The 21,556-nt window shown below is 31.8% G+C and overlaps 1 protein-coding gene across 2 annotated transcripts in view; it reads right to left on the reverse strand.

Annotated features, from left to right (window-relative positions):
* Window positions 1–1,333: 1,333 nt before the first annotated feature.
* The window catches only part of LOC119605615 (cytochrome P450 307a1-like), a 76,488-nt gene continuing 56,265 nt past the window's right edge, over window positions 1,334–21,556 (reverse strand). For both annotated transcript variants that reach the window (XM_037958828.1, XM_037958829.1), the window contains exons 2-3: window positions 3,192–3,873; window positions 1,334–3,120 (exon numbers count right to left, since the gene is read on the reverse strand). In XM_037958828.1, coding sequence (XP_037814756.1) covers window positions 1,757–3,120; window positions 3,192–3,594 — 1,767 coding nt within the window. In that variant the 5' untranslated portion in view covers window positions 3,595–3,873 and the 3' untranslated portion in view covers window positions 1,334–1,756. The remainder of the gene's footprint in view (window positions 3,121–3,191; window positions 3,874–21,556) is intronic.

Below are 21,556 nucleotides of genomic sequence, written 5' to 3' on the forward strand. Positions count from 1 at the left end.
ATAAAATGTTTCCCGTTTTTGTGATATCACAACTTTTTAGAAGGTTTTTGTATCAGTAATTAGTATGCTGTAATAATTTTTTCAAAATTCCAACTCCTTCCTCTATTTTGAGCGACATTTTTTACAGAGCAGAAACTGTAGAATTTGTAGGAAATCATGCTTTTATAGGAAAAATCAATAAGAATGAGCTTAATTTCACACTTTTATAATGCTTCAAAAGTGCATTTAGTATTATCCAAAGATGCACTTTTTTCAAAAAATATTTCAAAAAATTTTGTTCTTTGTGCATAACCAAAGTATGCTTTTTGCTGAGACAAATGGTGCAAAAACAAAAATTTTATCATTAACCCTTTAGATGTGATGAGACTTTAAATTTTCAGATTTTAAACTTTACAACGCTATTTTTCGAAAACCACGAAAGTTATAAGACCCAAAATTTGTCATTATACATGTTATATATGGAACATTAATTGAATGGAGTTTTATTAAATTCGGAGATGATGATGAAAAACACCATCGTTTGATGGGAAATTATTAAACCACAAGCCAACATTATAACCATCATAACTCCTAAAGGGATTACAATAAATTAAAAATTTTAACACTATTTTGTTAAGGGCATTGAATATTATATTTACGAATGATAAAATCAGGTTTTGAATTTTTTTTTAATTGCAGTTTTTCTTTTGCTCTTATGCATTTATAGTGCATCTAAATTCTGTCAAATTAAGTTTATATATCTTAAATTTTCCTGTAGAATAGTATACTAAAGTCAGATTTGAAATATGTACAGCAGTTTTCGGACTATAAAAAAATTTCGCCCAAAATCGGTATTTTGGCCGCAGATATCCAGATGAAGGAGTTGAAATTTTAACAAAATAATTACGCCAATATTAGCGCTGTTCCAAAAACTGTCATAAAAGGTATGATATTACAATTTCAAAAATATTGCGTGAAGCCTAATGTATATGTCTTGTTTCACGAACAAACAAAAACATCAATTTGTAAACTAGCGTTATTATTCAACTTAAAGTTCTTATTATTTTTTTTCGTAAAGATATATTGAGAGTTTCCAAATAATTTTAACAGACGCCTAGGTATTACTTAATGGCGTGTGCCGTTCAATAAACATTTCATGGTATTTTTCGTGGTTTTTCATTTGAAGATTTTGAAGTTTTTCTCTTTTTAGTTCTTTTTTGTTTGACTTAACAAGGCAGAGAATTGACAACTCTCCCTACTGATTCTACCTTTCTATGGTTGTATCATGACTTAATGGTTTAATTTAATTTGAAGTATGTGCTTTATATAAATACTCGTTTCAATTGTATTTTTTATTTTTAAATTTGTATACATAACAGTTTATAAAATAAGTATAAATTACATGGATACATTTTCAGTCTTATATGTGAAAACCGACAGATTGCGATCTAAAAGTAGAGATTAACGGTTTTTATTGAAAAAAATATTTGCCATGAGAAAAGAAAATTCTAAGTTAATAATAGCTTATATAAATAAAATATCGTAGCCCTACACATACATAAACCAAAATTCTGTCTTACAGAAATCCAAAGGCTTCATAGACTATAAGAGTATATACTGTTAAATTATATTTAATGAGTGAATGAAATCGTTCTGACTATATAATATGAAATAATAAATAGATATGATAAAATGAAAAAATGTCCAGACCACTATCAAAGACCAAATAAATTAAATAAAACCTGTTATATCTTCCTAACTAGCAAATTTTTTTTTTCTAATTATTTTTGTGATTTTTGCGAGGGATAAATACTAAAGGAAAAGTCTTAGTTGGTAAGGCAACACATGCTGGAACTGTTATAATGCTTGACAAGTTTTTGGAAGTAACATCGTATTGCTGTATAATGTTTGCCAGCAATATAAAGCCGAAACCACGCACAAGATTTTGTCCTATACAAGTCCGTTTTCCTATACTAAAAGGAAGAAAGTGTGGTATATTTTTTTTAATTTGCACCTTCTCACTACGCCAATGCTTAGCCTTTGCTACATTTTGAAATTTCGTGGATGAATTTAATACGGAACTCTCTGATACCGATGAGCTGATAGTTAAGGCTTCTTTGTCATATTCTATACCAGAGTCGGAACCTTCTGAGTTGCGTCGTTTTGTATTATCAGTGGTATTTTTTGAACTTTTTGTTGAAGCTTGGGTGTTTGCAAATTCTCCATCATCTAATGTTTCCAGAAATCGGTGAGGTTGGAATAGTTCAGGATTTTTCCAGTATTGAGAACTCGTATTCAATTTATAGTTATTTATGAATACAACTGTACCCTCAGTAACTCCGAATCCTGCAATTACCGTATCTTCTGTTGCCACATGAGGTACAATAGGAGATGAAGAATAACGTAAAACTTCAAAAATTGTAGCCATTGTGTACGGCATGTTTTCCATGTCATATAGGTTAATTTTTCTCTGGCCGTTGTTAGATACACCATCAACTTCCATTTGTATTTGCTTTCCAATTAATGGATTTTTGGCAATATAGGCCAATGCCATCATAACTAGATTTCCGACTGCCGAATGGCCACCAATGAAATCTTCCAGCATGTAAATAATAGTGTCTCGTGAAACATTCTTGTCTTCAATCAGACTTTTTAAAAGAGCATCTGTAAAATCTGTCTCTGGTTCGTCTAAATCTAAATTTTGTTCACGCTCATTAATTATGCGTTCCAGTATAAACTTTCGAATACTATTAGACCAGCCAACTATAGTGTTTGTGTGCTTCTTGTAAAACGGTGACAGCCAGGGCAAAAAATCCAAAGCGTATCCTTGGTTAATTTCCCAAAATATTTCATCAAAATATTTGACAATCATTTGAAAATCTGTATCATCGTAGTCAAAGCGCATAGAGCACATATATTGCGTGAACATATTAGCACAAGTCTGTTGAATTAGTGGTTTAATTTCGAACTCCTCGCCAGGAGGAACTTTTTCATGCATTTTTTCCATTAGTTCACTAGCTTCAAATGAACCCACATTGGACATTTTTAAAAAATATGATGATGAATTTCTGGGCGAACAATGACGACGTGCTAGATTACGACGTTTTTGTTGAAGCGACGACCAATCACACAATGCTAGAGCTGTAAAATAAATAAAAATGATATATTAATAACAGTAATACCATTGCTTACAACTTTATAAAACCTCTTACAGTTGTTGCGATCTCCTCCAAACAATTTATGGTAACGGAAAAAATCTGGCCGACCTCCGAAAAATTTTCCATTTTGATTGAGTACTTCACGTATAAGTTCCAAATTATTGACCACTAAACACCGTGTCGATCCAAGTGTTAGGGTATAAATATCGCCAAGTTCTTTTGACAGCTCTGTAAAACCTTCAAAGGGCACTCTAAACCGTGCCAACAATGTCAAGTTCCCAATTATAGGCCAAGGAACCGGACCAGGTGCTTGTTTGTATTCTCGTATAATAACTTTATTTTCCTTACTACTATCCACAATGCGCACTTTCCTTCCAAAATTGTACAGCATCCGAATGTATAGTCCCACAACATAGGACAAAATTATTATAATCATTACGAGGGGTAAGGTTAACATTTCAAATACTTCTTTACACACAATTTCTAACAAATAGTTTATATCCGAAAATAGTGATTTTCTTTAATCAATTCACTTGTCGGTGAATGTAGCGCTTACTTGCGTGTGTTTTTTTGAAAAGTTTAAATTCTTAACTGGTCGTAATTCATTCTCTACATAAGCTTTTATACGTGTTCGTCGAGACGTACTTTTTATTTGATAAATATACAATTGTATGTAAAGAATATGATTGATGTCAGTCTATCAACAAACGACGACGTTTTAAAGTTATTCGATTGGCTGTAATCATCAATAAAGCAGAAGAAAAAGAAAAAAACAGAATTAATAATATGCTGCTTTTACTGCTCACTTTTCAGTCAAATACGTTCTACCTAATTTTTCACAAAAAGGCAAATATTCAAAATTGAGATTTTGAAAAGAATGATAATTTTATAATATGTGTCACAAAATACGTTGTTATTTTACAGTGTTTAATATGACGAGTATTCTATCATGGCGACGCGCACATATCCTCCAACTTTAATATGTTAATGATACGTAAATCATAAACACATTATCATATTAACATACGTGTATCAGATTTGTTCTTAACACTGCACGAGGGGCTAGAATTCTACAATTTTAGTCATAAATATTAATACACACTAAAATCATACTTAACAGCTAAATAAATGTTTACACCAACGACATAGCAAAATAAAGGGAGAACTCATCATACATACTATATTTATAAATGTTCAAAATAGTGGAATTATATACTGTTTTTTTCACTTCCGCCTGATTTTTGAGAGCATAATAGGCCTAAGAGTGATAAATTCGGAACAAATATTCGATGTTCATCGTCTGATCCTTGGGGATGGAATTTTTCATAAATAGTCTTTGTAAATGCCAAATATTTGGCATTAAAAAATAGTCTAACCCGGTGCAAACTAAACAGATTTAAGGAGACTAAACCCGCTTAACGAATCCACACTTTTCAGTATGTGAATGTTGTTTTTTACTGTGATATTATTTAATAAAGGGGAACTACAAGATTTTTCGAACAGGATTTTACCATACCCTGTTTAAAATATTACAGTTTTAACATAAGGATAATTATATCAAAAAACGTCCTTTAATCAAGGATAACTCAAAAAAGATATCTTACATTTTCTGTTTTTCTTCACCAAAACTTCAGAGTGGGACAATGAAGGGATCTCAAGAAAATCAATTTTTAGGAAAATAATACACACCCAGCAAAAAATAATTGATGTCATAATTTACAAACGACATCTTAATCACATCTAAAAATGCGATTGCATATTTTTCGCTTCTATAAACCAAATATTTCCTTACAAATAAAAACCGAGTTAAAAGTGAGGAAAGAGATGTTGAAAAGTCACTAACATATTTGAAGTACATCAAATTTTGTGAAAAACCAATGAAATTTACAATAGCGTGTCATTGAAAGAATGTGGATTATTTTTGACATCCAAATATCCGATTTTTACTGCATCTATGAATAAGATTAGATGTAGTTCAAAGTTGTCAAAAATGAACAACATCCCTCCAATGACACGCTAATGTAAAATTCATAGGTTTTTCACCAAAATTTGAAGTACATGTATGTTATTTGTGGTGAAAATTCTACTTCTTTTTCCTCACTTTTTTTGCTGGGCACACATGATTTTTATACAGACTTCGAATTTCGAAATTTATAATTTTATTTCTTAATGAACACAATAAAAATTTTAAAAATTTCTAACAAAAAACAAGTAGGAACGTATAGTCGGGCATGGCCGACCATATAACACCCTACACCATGAGTATATATTAAAAATTTTTATTTCTCACAAAGAAACTTTTATGTTGAATTTTTCCTTAATTCCAAAGTATTTAAGCAATTTATTTATAAAAACCAAATTTTCTAAATGAGGCTTTATATAGGAGTATAGGTCAAAATGGGCCGATCCTCATTAAATTTGGGAAAAGGATATATTTTTAAATAATAGTTAATTATGTTGAGTTTCATTGCGATACAAATGGTTACAAGTCAATTTTAGACGTTTAAGACATTTTTTGAAGGGGGGTTTGTAGTGTCATTTACGAAAATCTGCAGTGTCATTTATACTTATATAAAACTTATTTGTGCCAATTTTTAGAGAGATAATAGTATATTTGACGTAATTATTGCATAACAAGTAAGAAAGTATAGTCGGGCGTGGCCCACCATATGATACCCTACACCAGTTATGAATATTAAATGTGATTTATTTTTCATAATAAAGCATTTATCTTCAATATTCCCTTGTTCCGATACATTTAAGCAATTTATGGATGAAAAACTAATTTTCTGAAAGAGGCTTTATATGGGGGCTAGGGGCAAATATGGACCAAGCCCGATAAAATTTTGTAAATATATTTATATTTACATAATATTTTATTGTGCTGAATTTCATCGCGATATTTGTGTTTATAAGTTAATTTGGGACATTCAAGTAATTTTCTGAAGGGGACTTTCTATGGGAGCTAGGGTCAAATGAGGCTCGATCTTTATGAAATTTGGCAGGGTCTTCAAGACTTCTATGAAACTTAGTTGTGCCATATTTTATCGATATATCTCTATATATTTAACATAATAATGAGCTCAGAAGCCCTTTTCGGGGGTTCTGTTCTATGGGGGCTAGGTGAAATAATGGACCGATTTCAATAGGCTTCGTCCATGTGTGAAATAAAACGTGCGTGCCAAATTTCATCCAATTACCTTGAAAATTGCGACCTGTACCTTACGCACAAGGTTTACATGGACAGCCAGCCAGACGGACGGACGGACGGACATAGCTTAATCGACTCAGAAAACGGTTCTAAGCCGATTGGTATACTTTAAGGTGGGTCTAGGACGAATATTTTTGTATGTTACAAACATCAAATATTTTTTTTTTTAATTTGAAAAATTTTCAATAGGCTTCGTCCTTGTGCCAAAAAACATGCTTGGTCCAAATTTCATCAAATTATCTTGAAAATTGCGGCCTGTACCTTGCGCACAAGGTTTACATGGACAGCCAGCCAGCCGGACAGACGGACGGACGGACATGTCTTAATCGACTCAAAATGTGATTCTGAGTCGATCGGTATACTTAAAGGTGGGTGTAGGACCAATATTTTTTGTGTTACAAACATCAGCACAAACGTATAATACCCTCCCCACTATGGTGGTGTAGGGTATAACAAATTGTTTATTGGGTGCCCGGTAGTTTAGTTGGTAGTGTGCTAGCCTGTCAGTGGTGATATTTTTAATTTCCTATTTAAAATCGATGCCACATGTTTCAAATTTTATTCGCAAAAGAATTGATAAAATTTAGTTTTAGATTTTTTAAATTTTGCACCAGAACTTATAAATTAAAAATGATGAAAGTGCGCGATAATCATTACTCGTTATCAAATTTTATCTTAAAGGCACGTCAAATTAATTTTCAAGTTGCAGCAGCAGCAGCTTTAATTTTTTAATATATACAATTTTCCTTTCTTATTTAAAAAATGCTTAGCTTTTCATATAGAATTATGTTAATTTTATTAGGAATTTCCTATTTAAATTTCATTATCTTCTAAACCATTTAAGATTTTTATACCCTCCACCACCATTAGTGGTGATAGAGGGTATATATAACTTTGTCATTCCGTGTCTAACACCCAGAAATATTCAACTGAAACCCAACAAAGGATATATATTCTTGGACCTTATGAAATTCTGAGTCTATCTCTCTGTCTATATAAAACATTCTCATGCTAACACGAAGCAACAAAAATTAATGAAATTCACCCAAAATATCTATTATTGTCCTAGGCAGTTTGGTATTGAAAATGAGCAAAATCGCTTTTGAAAAACTCCGAACAAAAACTATGCAATGTAACTCCATGAAAATCATCACACATTTGTTTCTATACAAGTGCTTTATTCTTGTTGGAAATTGGCGGAATCGGTCCACAATTTCATATACCTCCCATACATATTCCCGGAAAATGAGTTTTTTGTTAATAACTTCCGTTTGAATGTCGATATCTTCACAAAATGTTACAAATTAAAGTTTTATGTCAGTAGAATCCACCAAAAGAAAAAAATTTCCGGATCGGTCCATAATCGGTTATAGCTCCTATTCAAGGTCCCCTTCCGAAAATCATTTAAACGTACGTAACTAATTGTCAAATAATAATATTCATTCAAACTTTTGCACACATATTACCTTTGTATACAGAAATGTTATTTTAAATTTTTTTCACGATGGGTCCATATTTGGTCATAGCTCCCATACAAGGTCCCTAACCGAAAATCACTTAAACGCATATAACTCATTTCTAAATTAAAATATCCATATAATCGGTCCACAATTGGTCATAGCTCCCATACAATGTCCCCTCCAGAAAATCACTTAAACGCAGATAACTCATTACTTAATTAAGATATCCAAATAAAATTTGGTACGAGCATTACTCTTATATGCAAAAATGTTACTGGTCATAGCTCCCATACAAGGTCCCCTCCCGAAAACCACATAAACATACATAACTCATTTATAAATTAAAAAATCCATACAAGATTTGGTGCAAATATTGCTCTTGTATACGGAAATTTTTTCACGATCGGTCCATATTTCGACATTGCTCCCATATAAGGTCCCCTCCAGAAAATCACTTTAATGCTCAATATTCATTACCAAATAATAATATAGATAGCCAAAATTTTGCCTTTATATACAATTAATGCTACTGTGGAATTTGTTTACGATCGGACCATAATTGGTAATAGCTCCCATACAAGGTCCCCTTGCGAAAATCTCTTAAACGCACATTACTCATTACCAAATAAAGCTATTGATACAAAATTTGTGCCACAATATTATATTTCAAGATTTTTTCACGATCGATTCATAATATGGGTGCGATCGGTCCCATACAAGGTTCCCTTCCGAAAATCACTTAAACACACATTACTTATTACTAAATTACGATATAGATTAGATAGACAAAAAAATATGAAATATATCTTTTATGTACAGAAATGTTACTTAAAGAATTTTTTACGATCGGTCTATAATTGGTCATATCTCCCATATTAGATCCTGCCCCGAAAATCACTTTAACCGTATTTAACTAGTTGCATTATCAATTTGTGTAGAATAATATTATATATATTTCGAATTTCCTTAAATCTTTCACACACATGCATACATGCAAATTATTAAATATCACTATAAAAATATAAAAGAAAATGGCGTTTGTACTGTTCAAGAAATCTTGCAATTGTAACAGATTTAAGCTGTTTAAATCTTGGGGTTTTTCATGTTACAAATACTTGATCAATTAAAAAAATATTAGTATAAAAGTAGCTAGTGGAGGGTATTTAGGATTCGGCTCTGCCGAATATAGCACTCTAACTTGTTTAATTATTTTTTCTGAATACTGTGCACAATAAGTTCGCAATTCCAAGTTATTTTTATAAAAATTCTATCTCTAAATGTTATTACATAATTTGAAAAAGATTTTTACACAGGTTTCTAGCCCTAGTTAAGTGTGTATTATCGATTTCTTAGTCTTTAGTAATATTGAGAAATTTATTCTTGACAATTTTTTAGGAAACATTTAAAAAAACGCAATAACTTCTTGAAAAACTTTCACGCGAATAGTTTAGGCATAGTTGAGAGAAAGTCAACACGTGTATAAAAGGACATTAAGTGTCATCAAAAAAATGTCACACTTTTTCATACCCTAAAATTCTCTTCAAAATTTTTGCTTACAATGACTACCGTTATATACTTTTTTAATAACTTGCTTTGTAGACAATCCCCTTATTCACAAACAACATTTGTATTTTATAAAAGGTTTATAAAACAAAATTTCCATACAAAATCTAATTTATAAACTGTTTATAAAATAAAAATTTTGTTTGTGAATAAGGGGGAAGTATAAAAAAACCAAATAAAGAAAAAAAATAAAACAGTTACTTTTTCTATTTTATATGTATGTCTATTTTTAGACAAACAGAAAACAGTATTTGTGTGTGAAAACTATTAGTTGATGCACAACAAAACAAGCAGTGGTGTAGTGAGTGCAACGTTCAACTGGCAGACGGAAGGTGCTGAGTTCAATCCCAGTCTGTGTCACTTTTTTATTTTTACATAAATATTCTGTAAATAACTCTACTAACAAAACAACTAATTTCCGACCAAATAATATTGATTTACATCTCAAACAGAAATAAGTATTTTTTCTAGTAGAATTGTAAGTACTTTACTTGATGAGTTCTGGTGTTTTTTCCAGTGAATTTGTAAGCAAATATTTTGCTGGGTATACAGTAGGGTGGGTCGAAAAAAATGACTCAGTCACCCCCACGATTAAATATATGTTAATAACATTTCTAAAAATATAAAAAATATTTATTATCACGCCTAGAAATGCCGCCCTTTTTGTTTTTTATATATTACGTCGCCCTTTTAAGTCCAATCGTAACATATAATATACATATCAATATTTATGGCTTGACTGTAGCTATATTTCACTCTTAGACAATTTTTTAATTCGACGTCGCATTCTAACTACAAACAATTAATTTCCTAGGGATATTGTCGAAAACAATTTTTTCAAAATAATTTACAATACAAAAATTGCATCCACCCCTATCTTATTAACACAAGAAAGATTATTTTAGATAAGATAAAGATAATTTTATTAATTAATAACAAAATCACGTAGGTACATAAAAACTAAACATTTTATTTTTCAAAATTCGATGAAAAAATTAAGAATTTTCCATACAACTACTTGCATATTTTTTTTCTAACAATTTCGAAAAATGTTTATATTATTTTTTATAAAATGTGATAAATTTATTTTATGATAAATTAACCTTTCTTTTAAATATGTACATAGTTACATATTTTTATACCCACCATCAAAAAAGATGGGGGTATATTGATTTTGCCATTCCGATTGTAAGCCCACAAGAGTATATATATTCTGGGTCCTTATTAAATTCTAAGACGATTGTAGGCCCACAAGAGTATATATATTCTGGGTCCTTATTAAATTCTAAGACGATCTAGCCATGCCAGCCTGTCTGTCTGTTGAAAGCACTATAGAGTCCGAACGGAATGAGCTAGAGGGTTGAAATTTTCCACAAATGTTCTCTATTGAACATCGGTCCACGTTTTCGGATAGCCATGTGACGGACGGACCTTAAAGGTTCTAACTATTCTGAGACGGGCTACCTATGTTCCGGTCGTGCTCAGGGAAATTGGGGATGGTTCTTTGTCACAAAATAATTAGATTTATGTTCCTTGCATAACAAAGTGGTTAGTGTAGCAAAATTAATAATTGATATATAAATATTTGTTCTCAAAAAAAAAAAAATAATTATAATCAAAAAAAATTAAATAAATTGGTTAAAAAAATATATATTATTATTGTGTATTACATTTTCTTTTATATATATTTATATATCAAGGTTTTTTTTTATTGAACTAAAGTATATTTTATATGTTTCTTAATTTTTTTATTTTTTGTTATTTTTGAGTGTTTCTGGTTTTGAGTGTTTATTTTTAAATACTTTAAAAATTTTTCTTAACTCACCATTTTTTTACATACTCTAACGACGACAGGCCTGATCCTCGAAGAAGTTTAATGTTAAGTTTTTTTCAAAGGTTTTAGTTATATTCACTCAAAATTAGAATTTGTGTAATTGTGTTATTTAAATGTTGCAAATTATTGAAATATTACTATTTAAATTAACGAAAATATTAAACAATAAAAAAAATCAAAACGCGAAAAGATGAACAACAAAAAAAAAACTTAAGTAACGTTATATAATATATAAACTTTCTTAGAATTATTGTGGTATAATAAAGATATTATTGGTTATTAGCTTATAGTTTCCCGAAAGATAGGTAAGTCTGGTTTATAAAAAAAATATATGGACGAATCTGTGAGAAAATTTATGTACAATTCGAAAAATTCAGAGTTAATTGTTGTTGTCGAGTTAATTGTTGTAATGTGTGATTGCTTGCCAGGATAATAGTAGGTTGGTTTTGATTGGTGACTTGTTATATTCGAGTTTTACTGATACCAGCCTCAGCAATAGCCATAAATGCGGTATTCGCTTCCTTTTCGTTAAAATTGCCAACTATTATTATTCTAAAACAAAATATTCCTTAAAAACTATCCAAATATCCAACATTCTAATGCGAAATTCTTACCTTTCTTATAAATCAAAACAATATACATAAATGTCCAGTTAACAAATACAATCGCCGTTCAAGGCAAAAAAATCAAATATTATCCCGATTCAAAAATTGTACCAAATTTATTACGTATTTTAAAATTAACAAATTATAAGTATGAATATTTTTATCGTAATGAAAAAATTTGATTTTAAAAATTTTGAAGCAAATAATCAAAATTTCATAGCCACTATGATTTAATTATTTAAACATGCCTCACAAAACAGATAAAGTTTTGAGATGTTATCTCCAAAAACTGGATCTGTAAAAGGCTAAAAATTTGCAGTATAATATTTTTACTAAGTCCAAATATCCTTAGCATGATAAACTCCCTTATTATTGCTATTCAAATCTTGGAGTTCATAATTAACATGCCCTAATTTACGTATGACTATTGCCCTTATACCTACTGGTGCTAATTTTGCGTTGAAATAATTTGTCTTTGAGCTTTGAACGAAATTTCTACGAATTACTTTTTGGCCAATAGTAAAATCGTTTTCTCGGGTTCGTAAATTGTATTGTCTTCTGTTTTTGTTGTAAGCCTCTACTATTGCCTTTCTAATTGAGTCCCTCAGTAAAGTGAATTCGTCTTGTCTTTCAATTTGTGTGTCCGTTTCCTCCAAAATTTTAAGTTTTTCTAATAATTCGTAGTCCTTTCCGTGTGTTATCATTGTTTGTCGGAAAATAATCTGATATGGAGTTTTGTTGATGGTTTGATGAACCTTATTGCGTAATGCACAATTTATACTGCTTAAATATTTGTCCCAATCACGTTGATCCTTTCTCACGTATGAACGTAGTGCCTCGTTTATAGAGCGATTCACACGTTCACTCGCGTTAGCCTGTGGGCTATAAACTGCAGTAAGAATATGTTTCACACCATTTCTTTGTAAGAACTTTTCAAATTCCTTACTTCAAAATTGTGTCCCATTGTCCGATAATATAATTTGTGGTACTCCATAACAATTGAAAATTTCGGTCCGAAGGTATTCTATTATATGTTTGGAGTCAAATTTCCTTATAGGTTTTAAAAATGTAAATTTAGAAAAATGGTCAAGTATTATCAAAATTCCTATGTTTCCTGTCTTAGTCCTCGGTAATGGTCCTATTAAATCAATATATAGTTTCTGAAAAGGTCTGTCCGTCTTAACCATTTGTCCTAATGGTGCTTTCAGTATAGAAGTCGGTGTTTTTGATGTCTTACATAACTCACAATTTTGAATGTGTTCCCTAACGTCCGTTACCATTCTAGGCCAGAAGAAATAACGTCTAATCCGGTCGAGTGTTTTATCTATACCAACATGTGCAGATGTCGGAATGTCATGTGCAGAATAAATTACATTGTGTCTCAATTCTGAAGGTACTAATAATTTCCATGAATCTGATTCGTCTATGGAACCAGATGAAAAGTCGCTGCGTCTGTAAATATATTTATCGACAACCTTATAATCCGGCAGGTTTGAATTTTGAAAGTTCTCTCTTAATTTCACATATTCTTCAGAATTAAAAAAATTTGATTCTAAGTCAATGGCTGGAATATTCTCTATTTCGATAGATTCTACAAATTCCTCACCTTCATACATACGAGACAAGGTATCAGGCACAACATTCTCTCTTCCACTACGGTGTTCAATGCTAAAGTTGAAATCCTGCAGTTTCAGTGACCATCTTCCAAGTCGCCCTGACAAGTCTCTCTGATTCATCAACCATTTCAGACTTACATGGTCTGTAATTATCTTAAATTCTTGTCCCTCGATGTATGAACGAAACTTTTTTATGGCCAAGACTACAGCTAAGCATTCTAATTCTGTAATCGTATAATTTCTTTGGGCTTTATTCAATTTCTGAGACATGTAGGCAATTGGTCTTTCAGTCCCGTCATTGTCTTTCTGCGCCAAAACTGCACCCACCCCGTATGTGCTTGCATCGCACTGTAGGATAAATGGTTTTTCATAATTTGGATGGATGAGTAGTGGTGCAGATGTTAGTCTGTCTTTAAGTTCGTCAAAAGCCTTTTGTGCACTGTTCCAAGTAAATGTCTTTTTTCTCGTCAGCAGTTCAGTAAGTGGAAAGGTCAAACTGGAATAATTTTGAATAAAGCGTCTGTGCCATCCGGTCATTCCAAGAAATCGTCGCAAATGTCTGATGGATTTTGGTACGGGAAAGTCACGTATGGCCCTAACTTTGTCTTCGTCCACCTGTAAATGTCCATTTCCAACTACATATCCGAGGTATTTGACTTTGTTCAATCTAAAACTACTTTTCTGTACATTAATAGTTAAACCAGCCTTCCTAAGCTGGCTTGCCACCTCCAATAAATGAGTCATGTGTTCCTCAAAATTTTGAGAAACTACTAATAGGTCGTCAAGGTAAACAAATACGTGCGTCTTTAAATTAAACGGAATTAACATGTCCATCAGTCTGCACAACATTTGCGGTGCATTGCACAGTCCAAACGTCATTCTTATAAATTGATACAATGGCCGATTAGGAACTGTAAAAGCAGTCTTTGGTTTAGAGCTGTCCTCCAGTTTTATTTGCCAAAAGGCATCTTTCAAATCTATCTTTGAAATAATATAAACTGGAGGAAGTCTCGCTATTAGTCCGTCAATGTTCGGAATCGGATAAGCGTCTTTAACAGTCACTGAGTTTAACTTCCTGCTGTCCACACACATCCTCACTTTGCCAGGTTTAACTACTACTACTGTTGGAGAAGACCACGGTGAACTTGGTGCCTCCTCTATAACCCCAAGCGAGAGTCAGTTTAAGTTTGTCTGGATCTGTATTTGTCTCTGTAAAATTAATTTCTGCAATGTCGTTAACTTTAATTTTAAGTACAAATGTCTTCCAAAAGCAAAACCGCAAATAATGTCTTGTTGAATCGTTGGTACTACTAAAAATTGGAATAATTTAGATTGTCCCTTAAAAGTTATATTTAATTTAACAGTTCCCAATAAGCCTTGCCGTTTACCGTCCGCTGTTTTAACATTGCCTACACATCTCTCAAAGCCACTATTACTCTGAATCTTTACAGCTAATTCACCTCCTATTGCACTTTTATTAGCATCACTATCTAGTAAAGCTAAATAAAAAGTTTGTTCTACTTTCAAATTAATATATGGCCTGCTATCCAAATCTCTATTGACTATAGATGAAATAACGCATGATTTATATGATTTCAGTTTACGATAATAATCACGTATACGTTTAGATGACCTAGAAACTGATCTATTCTGACCAAAAATCCTTGCACGTGTTTTCTCGTACTCTTTTAAACGTATGTGGTAGGCCTCATTAAAGGGTGTACAAAGTTACTAGTCTTATCCTTACTGTCCGAATTGTTATCTACGGATGTCCGTACTACTTCCGTCGGACATCCCTCTGTCCATTTCCCGTTCCATTCCGGTTGCAATTGGGGCATGTAGGTTTATAAATATCCTTGACTCCACAGCCATAACAAAATATTCTTTTTGTTTCCATACAGTCTATGTACGAATGCCCTATTTTGTCACAGTTCCAGCATTTTAAACTATGTCGAACTGTACAAACCTCAGTATCTGTCATATTTAAACTTTCGTCCTGTTCAGTCATTTCAGCCACACGAGCATTTGTCAATTTCCGACTTTCAGTAGCAAATAGATTTTTCATGAATTTCTCATGCTTTTTAACTTCTTTACGAAGTTGTGAAACACTATTTATCTGTAAATGCAATAATTCGTGACGTATATCATGCTTTAAATTTCTTAACATCGTCTCACATAAGTCATTGTCTGATATTGGAAATTTCAATTTGTCCGTTAATTCCGAATTCGCTTCAAAATACTCGTCAAATGTCTCATTTGGTCTCTGTCTGCGTCTTCGTATGTCATCTAATATGTCAAAATCACTATGGTCGATCTTATATTCATTACGTAAATCATTAGTCAATGACATCCAATTAATGTCAAGATGTGTACGGTTATACCTCCAATACCACATTAAGGCCTTACCTTCAAATAGGCAATGAGCATAGTCATCCAAAATTCTAAAATTACCACCTAAAGTTTTTGTTGTAAGAATATTGACACGATAAATAAATTCATCTACGGATATTTGACTATCGTGGCCAGAAAATTTTATGCGCCAATTTCGAATAATATTCAATACCTTTTCCGCATAAAAGGGATCCTGAGAAGTTCCGTGATAAGAGGAATTAGGTGTATCTGAAACTCCATTATTCGAACTATTAGAGTTGTTTCCAGTACTATTCGTATTATGATTATTAATCGCTGGTGAACTTGCGTTATTAGAAATTGTCATATTTTGCATTATCGCTCTTAATTCAGTTGAAATAAAACCTTGAATTTCATTTCTAAAACTACTTAAGGATTCTGTCATCATTTGTCTAAATATCGTATCGTCTCTATCACACTGTACGTTCCCTAAATCCACTTGCTGTCTACCCCTACACAGTGGGGCAGAATGGAAATTTTTTGGAAATAAATCTGGCATTTCTAAACGGCTGATCCGATCGGGATAAAATTTGGCGTGAGCGTAGCCAAGGAGTATTCGAGTTTAAGTTTTGAAGATGAACCCTGCAGATGCCCCAGGGACGGCGCTGTGGCGGCTCAAAGTAGGGTACCTACGACATGTAAAATTTTTAAACTCGTGCCATTTTTTTGTTTTTCACCCAAATACAAAGATTTTTATACCCTACACCACTATAGTGGGGAGGGTATTATGCGTTTGTGCTGATGTTTGTAACACCCAAAAATATTGGTCCTACACCCACCTTAAAGTATACCAATCGACTCAGAATCACTTCCTGAGTCGATTAAGCTATGTCCGTCTGTCCGTCCGTCCGTCCGTCTGTCTGTCTGTCTGTCTGTCTGTCTGTGTGTCCATGTAAACCTTGTGCGCACTCTACAGGTCGCAATTTTTGAGATAATTTGATGAAATTTGGAACATGCAGTTCTCTTGGTCCAAGGACGAACGCTATTGAAAATGGTTGAAATCGGTCCATTATTTAACCTAGCCCCCATACAACCGGACCCCCCGAATAGGGCTTTTGACCTCATAATTATGTTAAATGATCTGCTATCTCTACAAAAATTGGAAAAGTTTAGTTTTATATATGTCTTAATAATTCTAGTGATTTTCGTAAAGATCGGGCATTATTTGACCCTAGCCCCCATATAAAGTCCCCCTCAGAAAATGACTTGAATGTCCACAATTCACTTATAAACAGTAGTATCACGATGAAATTTGGCACAAATGAGTTTTATATAAACATAATTCCCAACAATAAATTTTATAGGGATCGGACCAAGTTTTACTCTAGCCCCCATATAAGCGTACCTTCCGATTTGGGCCTTTTAGCTCATAACTTTGTCAAATATACTACTATCTCTCCAAAAATCGGCACAACTAAGTTGGATATAATTATAAATAACACTGTCGATTTTTATAATGATCGGGCATTATTTGACCCTATCCCCCATACAAAATCCCCTTCAGGAAATGACTTGAATGTCCACAATTCACTTATAAACACTAGTATCAATATGAAATTTTCCACAAATAGATTTTATATAAACATTTTATATAAAATGTCGACATTAAATTTTATAAGGATCGGACCAATTTTTGCCCTAGCCCCCATACAACCGGACCTACCGATTAGGGCCTCTTAGCTCATGACTACGATAAATATACTACTATCTTCACAAAAATTGGCACAACTAAGTTTGATATGTAATTATAAATAACACTGTCATTTTTCGCCATGATCGGAAATAAAAAGTAGCCTATTGCCAGACATACGAATGTGCTGTGAAAATTTGAAGAAAATCGGTTTAGCCGTTTAGTAGTATATAACGTTCAAACATACAAACATATAAACATATAAACACACAAACATATAAACATACAAACAAACACACATTCATTTTTATATATGTCTATATTCATTTTTATATATGTATATAGATAATTCCCAATAATACATTTTATAAGGATCGGCTCAATTTCTGCCTTAGCCTCCATACATCCGGACCTTCCGATTTCGGTCGTTTATCTTTTAACTACGTCTAATATACTACTATCTATCCAAAAGTCGGCACAATATGGTGATGTTTGTAGCACTCAAAAATATTTGTCCTTATTAAGCTATGCCCGTCTTTGTGACCGTGTAAAACTTGTGTGCACGCAACAGATCGCAATTTTGAATATAATTTGTTAAAATGTGTCACATACTATTCTCTTGATCCACTGACGATGGCTGTTGAAAATGATTAAAATCGGTCTTCTATTTTTCCTAGTCAGCATACAACAGAACATGAACAGACATTATTTGGAACCTATATAAGATTAACAGAAATGCTTAATTATTGAAATTAATCACATTTAATATTCGCAATTGGTGTAGGGTATCATATGGTCGGCCACGCCCGACTATAATTTCTTACTTGTTTAAAAATTCAAAAAATTTTAGATTTTTGGCGTTTTTTTGCCAAAAATGTGTCTTAACTCTTTTATTAATAAAATAAAATTTTTATTAAGAACATATAACAATTTTATAGTTTTCTAAAAGGTATCTTTACGCAGAACGCTTTGGCGTAAAAAACTTGTCCTATTTTTTGAAAATGTTGCCACTGCGTCCTTCCGAATATGACCTATTTTTTATCAAAACTTCAACTTTGGGCGACATGTTCTAAAATCCCAAAGCTGGGATCAGAAAACTGAAAGCAGTTTTGGAAACCTCAATATGTTTTCTATTTACTCCAAAAGTATTTTCCCAGCCCTGAAAGAAATGTGGACCCTATGGGCAAAAAAGTAAAAAATCCCATTTTTGGGATTTTCATTCCTATTTTTGGGAATTGCGGGATGCCCTTTGACCTTTTCAATTTTTTTTTTGCATATTCTTATTTGAAATGACAAATTTAACAAGCGTTGAAAATTTCATTGAGTTTTGTTCATAAATAAAGATTTTGTCATATATTACATATTTGTTTAATTTCTAAAACTATGATTTATATCAAAATTTTAATAGGATCGCATATAGCTACAACAATTTAGTCCATATTTATCCCTTAATATAATTTTTTAGTTAGATATGGAAATTCTCGACCCTTTACAAAAAATTTCAAGCCAATATCTCAATTACATTCAAAAATATGTTCATTTAAACCTGTGTCCTTTAATTTCATCTTTTTCATATTTTAGTATTAAGTATGACAGAACATACATTTGGTGTTGAATAAAATATTTGGACAATTTTTAAAAATTATTTAGTTAATTATTTTATTATAATATTGTATATAAAATAAAAAAAATTATAATTTTATTATGAGCCACGCACAACAACACCTAAATCACCCCACACAAATTACCTTTCCCGCCCACCGAAATATAAAACACAATTTAATACAATATCATCAGTTAGTATAATAGCTTTTTTTATTTGAACTGTTTATCTTAAACATAATACAATTAATTCTTACAACCTACTTATATAGTTAATTCCTAACACTACTTATTTTCTATAAAATAATCTGTCATATCGGTATACATATCCAGAAGGTAATATAAGTCCTTTAAATCTTCCTTGTTTTGGGATGATAGAGTTTCATAACAAATCCATCTTTTTCGCATAGTTGAAAGAACAGGATCAGAAGATAGAAGTAAACTATTAAAAATATCTTCATTCTGTGATTGCTTGGAGCATTTTCTTGAGCTGAATAGTTGAACATGCTTAAAATCTCGATTCCTCGCTTCCTGGGCTTCTTCTGTTAACTCTCCAAGTGGAAGAATATTCGATTCAATTATTATTTGACCATGACACAATACTTTGTGTACTGTTGGTGTTAGTTCCCTCCATGGATACAGAGATACAAGTAATTTAGAAATTTCAGATGTATATTCCCCAAATCGATTTTCATTAATTTTATGTTTACTATTCAGTGCCATTAAAATAGTTTTAACTCTTCGAAGCAACTCCTTGTCGATTCCAGTTATTTTTGAAGTAATTTCAAAATCACGAAAAAACCTTCTCGAAGTATTACCGTCATTTGTACTACCGCAACTTGAAAGTGGTTTGTCGATGTTTAATCCCATCTGAACTTTAAATTCTTCTTGGATTCTGCTTTTTTCCGCAGCTCTCAGTTCTTTCAATTCTTCATTATTTTTTGTTGATTTAGTAGGATAGTTTGTTTTTTTTCCTGGATCGCCTTGTATGATGGTAATATATTGTGTCCTTTTTCATGCAGAGCTTTCCTTAATATTTGGTACTTATTTCGACTGAGACCCAGTTCCAACATAAGCGCTATTGCTTCCTCTTCAGTAAAATTTGATTATGATGTTGGAGTTGGTATACTTTCCACAATTCGCTTAAGTCGTTTTGGTGATGCATTAGGAAGAATAGTTGCAATATGTACGACATCCATATGTTGGTTTTCCTTTTTCAGCATTTCGTTAAATGTATCAGCAATTTCCTCATTTGAGATTGAAAAAAGTTTTTGTGTGACCCTCTTTTTTTTACCTTGAACATAAGTCTTCGTATGACTTGCAAGGCGCTCCTGTTGATGTGTTGTAAGTTGAGATTTCCGTAGTAGTTTCCATCCAACTACAAAATTTTAATCGAAATTTCTTTTGATTTCCATCCACAGACTTACTTTTTACATCAAAAAGTTTTAAAAAGTTTTCAATTTTTGATATGCCTGTTTTGTCTACTTTTCTACTATATGTAGTTTTTATATAATTTGAAATGTCTTCAATTCTTTCTGGCCCTTTTGAAGATATACTCCATAAAACGGAACACAACTCTTCGTACTTTAATGTAATCTTCATTGTAGATTTATTAAATATGGTACTTAAAATCTGAGAAGTTTACTTATATACCAATTCTTGTCATTTCCGATACAGGTATTCCAAAGTAAAAAATTACGAATTGTCTACCTATTAACATTTAGGACTATATTACTATAACCTGTATTTTTATTTTTACCTACATGATCATAAACGAAACAGAACGAAATGATCTGTCGAAAAAATTTAGGTAAAAAATAGTTATAAATTTTTGAAAATTTAAGCATAATAGGACCTTTCAATTATAAGGATAAGCAAACAAATAGAAAATAGGTAAATATAAGATTTAAATATGTGCTGTCATACTTAATACTAAAATATGAAAAAGATGAAATTAAAGGACACAGGTTTAAATGAACATATTTTTGAATGTAATTGAGATATTGGCTTGAAATTTTTTGTAAAGGGTCGAGAATTTCCATATCTAACTAAAAAATGATATTAAGGGATAAATATGGACTAAATTGTTGTAGCTATCTGCGATCCTATTAAAATTTTGATATAAATCATAGTTTTAGAAATTAAACAAATATGTAATATATGACAAAATCTTTATTTATGAACAAAACTCAATAAAATTTTCAACGCTTGTTAAATTTGTCATTTCAAATAAGAATATGCAAAAAAAAATTGAAAAGGTCAAAGGGCATCCCGCAATTCCCAAAAATAGGAATGAAAATCCCAAAAATGGGATTTTTTACTTTTTTGCCCATAGGGTCCACATTTATTTCAGGGCTGGGAAAATACTTTTGGAGTAAATAGAAAACATATTGAGGTTTCCAAAACTGCTTTCAGTTTTCTGATCCCAGCTTTGGGATTTTAGAACATGTCGCCCAAAGTTAAGGTTTTGATAAAAAATAGGTCATATT

Source organism: Lucilia sericata, unplaced genomic scaffold (genome assembly GCF_015586225.1).
Source record: "Lucilia sericata isolate MDLA Ls3-8-SP2 unplaced genomic scaffold, ASM1558622v1 Contig000501F_arrow, whole genome shotgun sequence".
Classification (NCBI taxonomy): Eukaryota; Metazoa; Arthropoda; class Insecta; order Diptera; family Calliphoridae; genus Lucilia; species Lucilia sericata.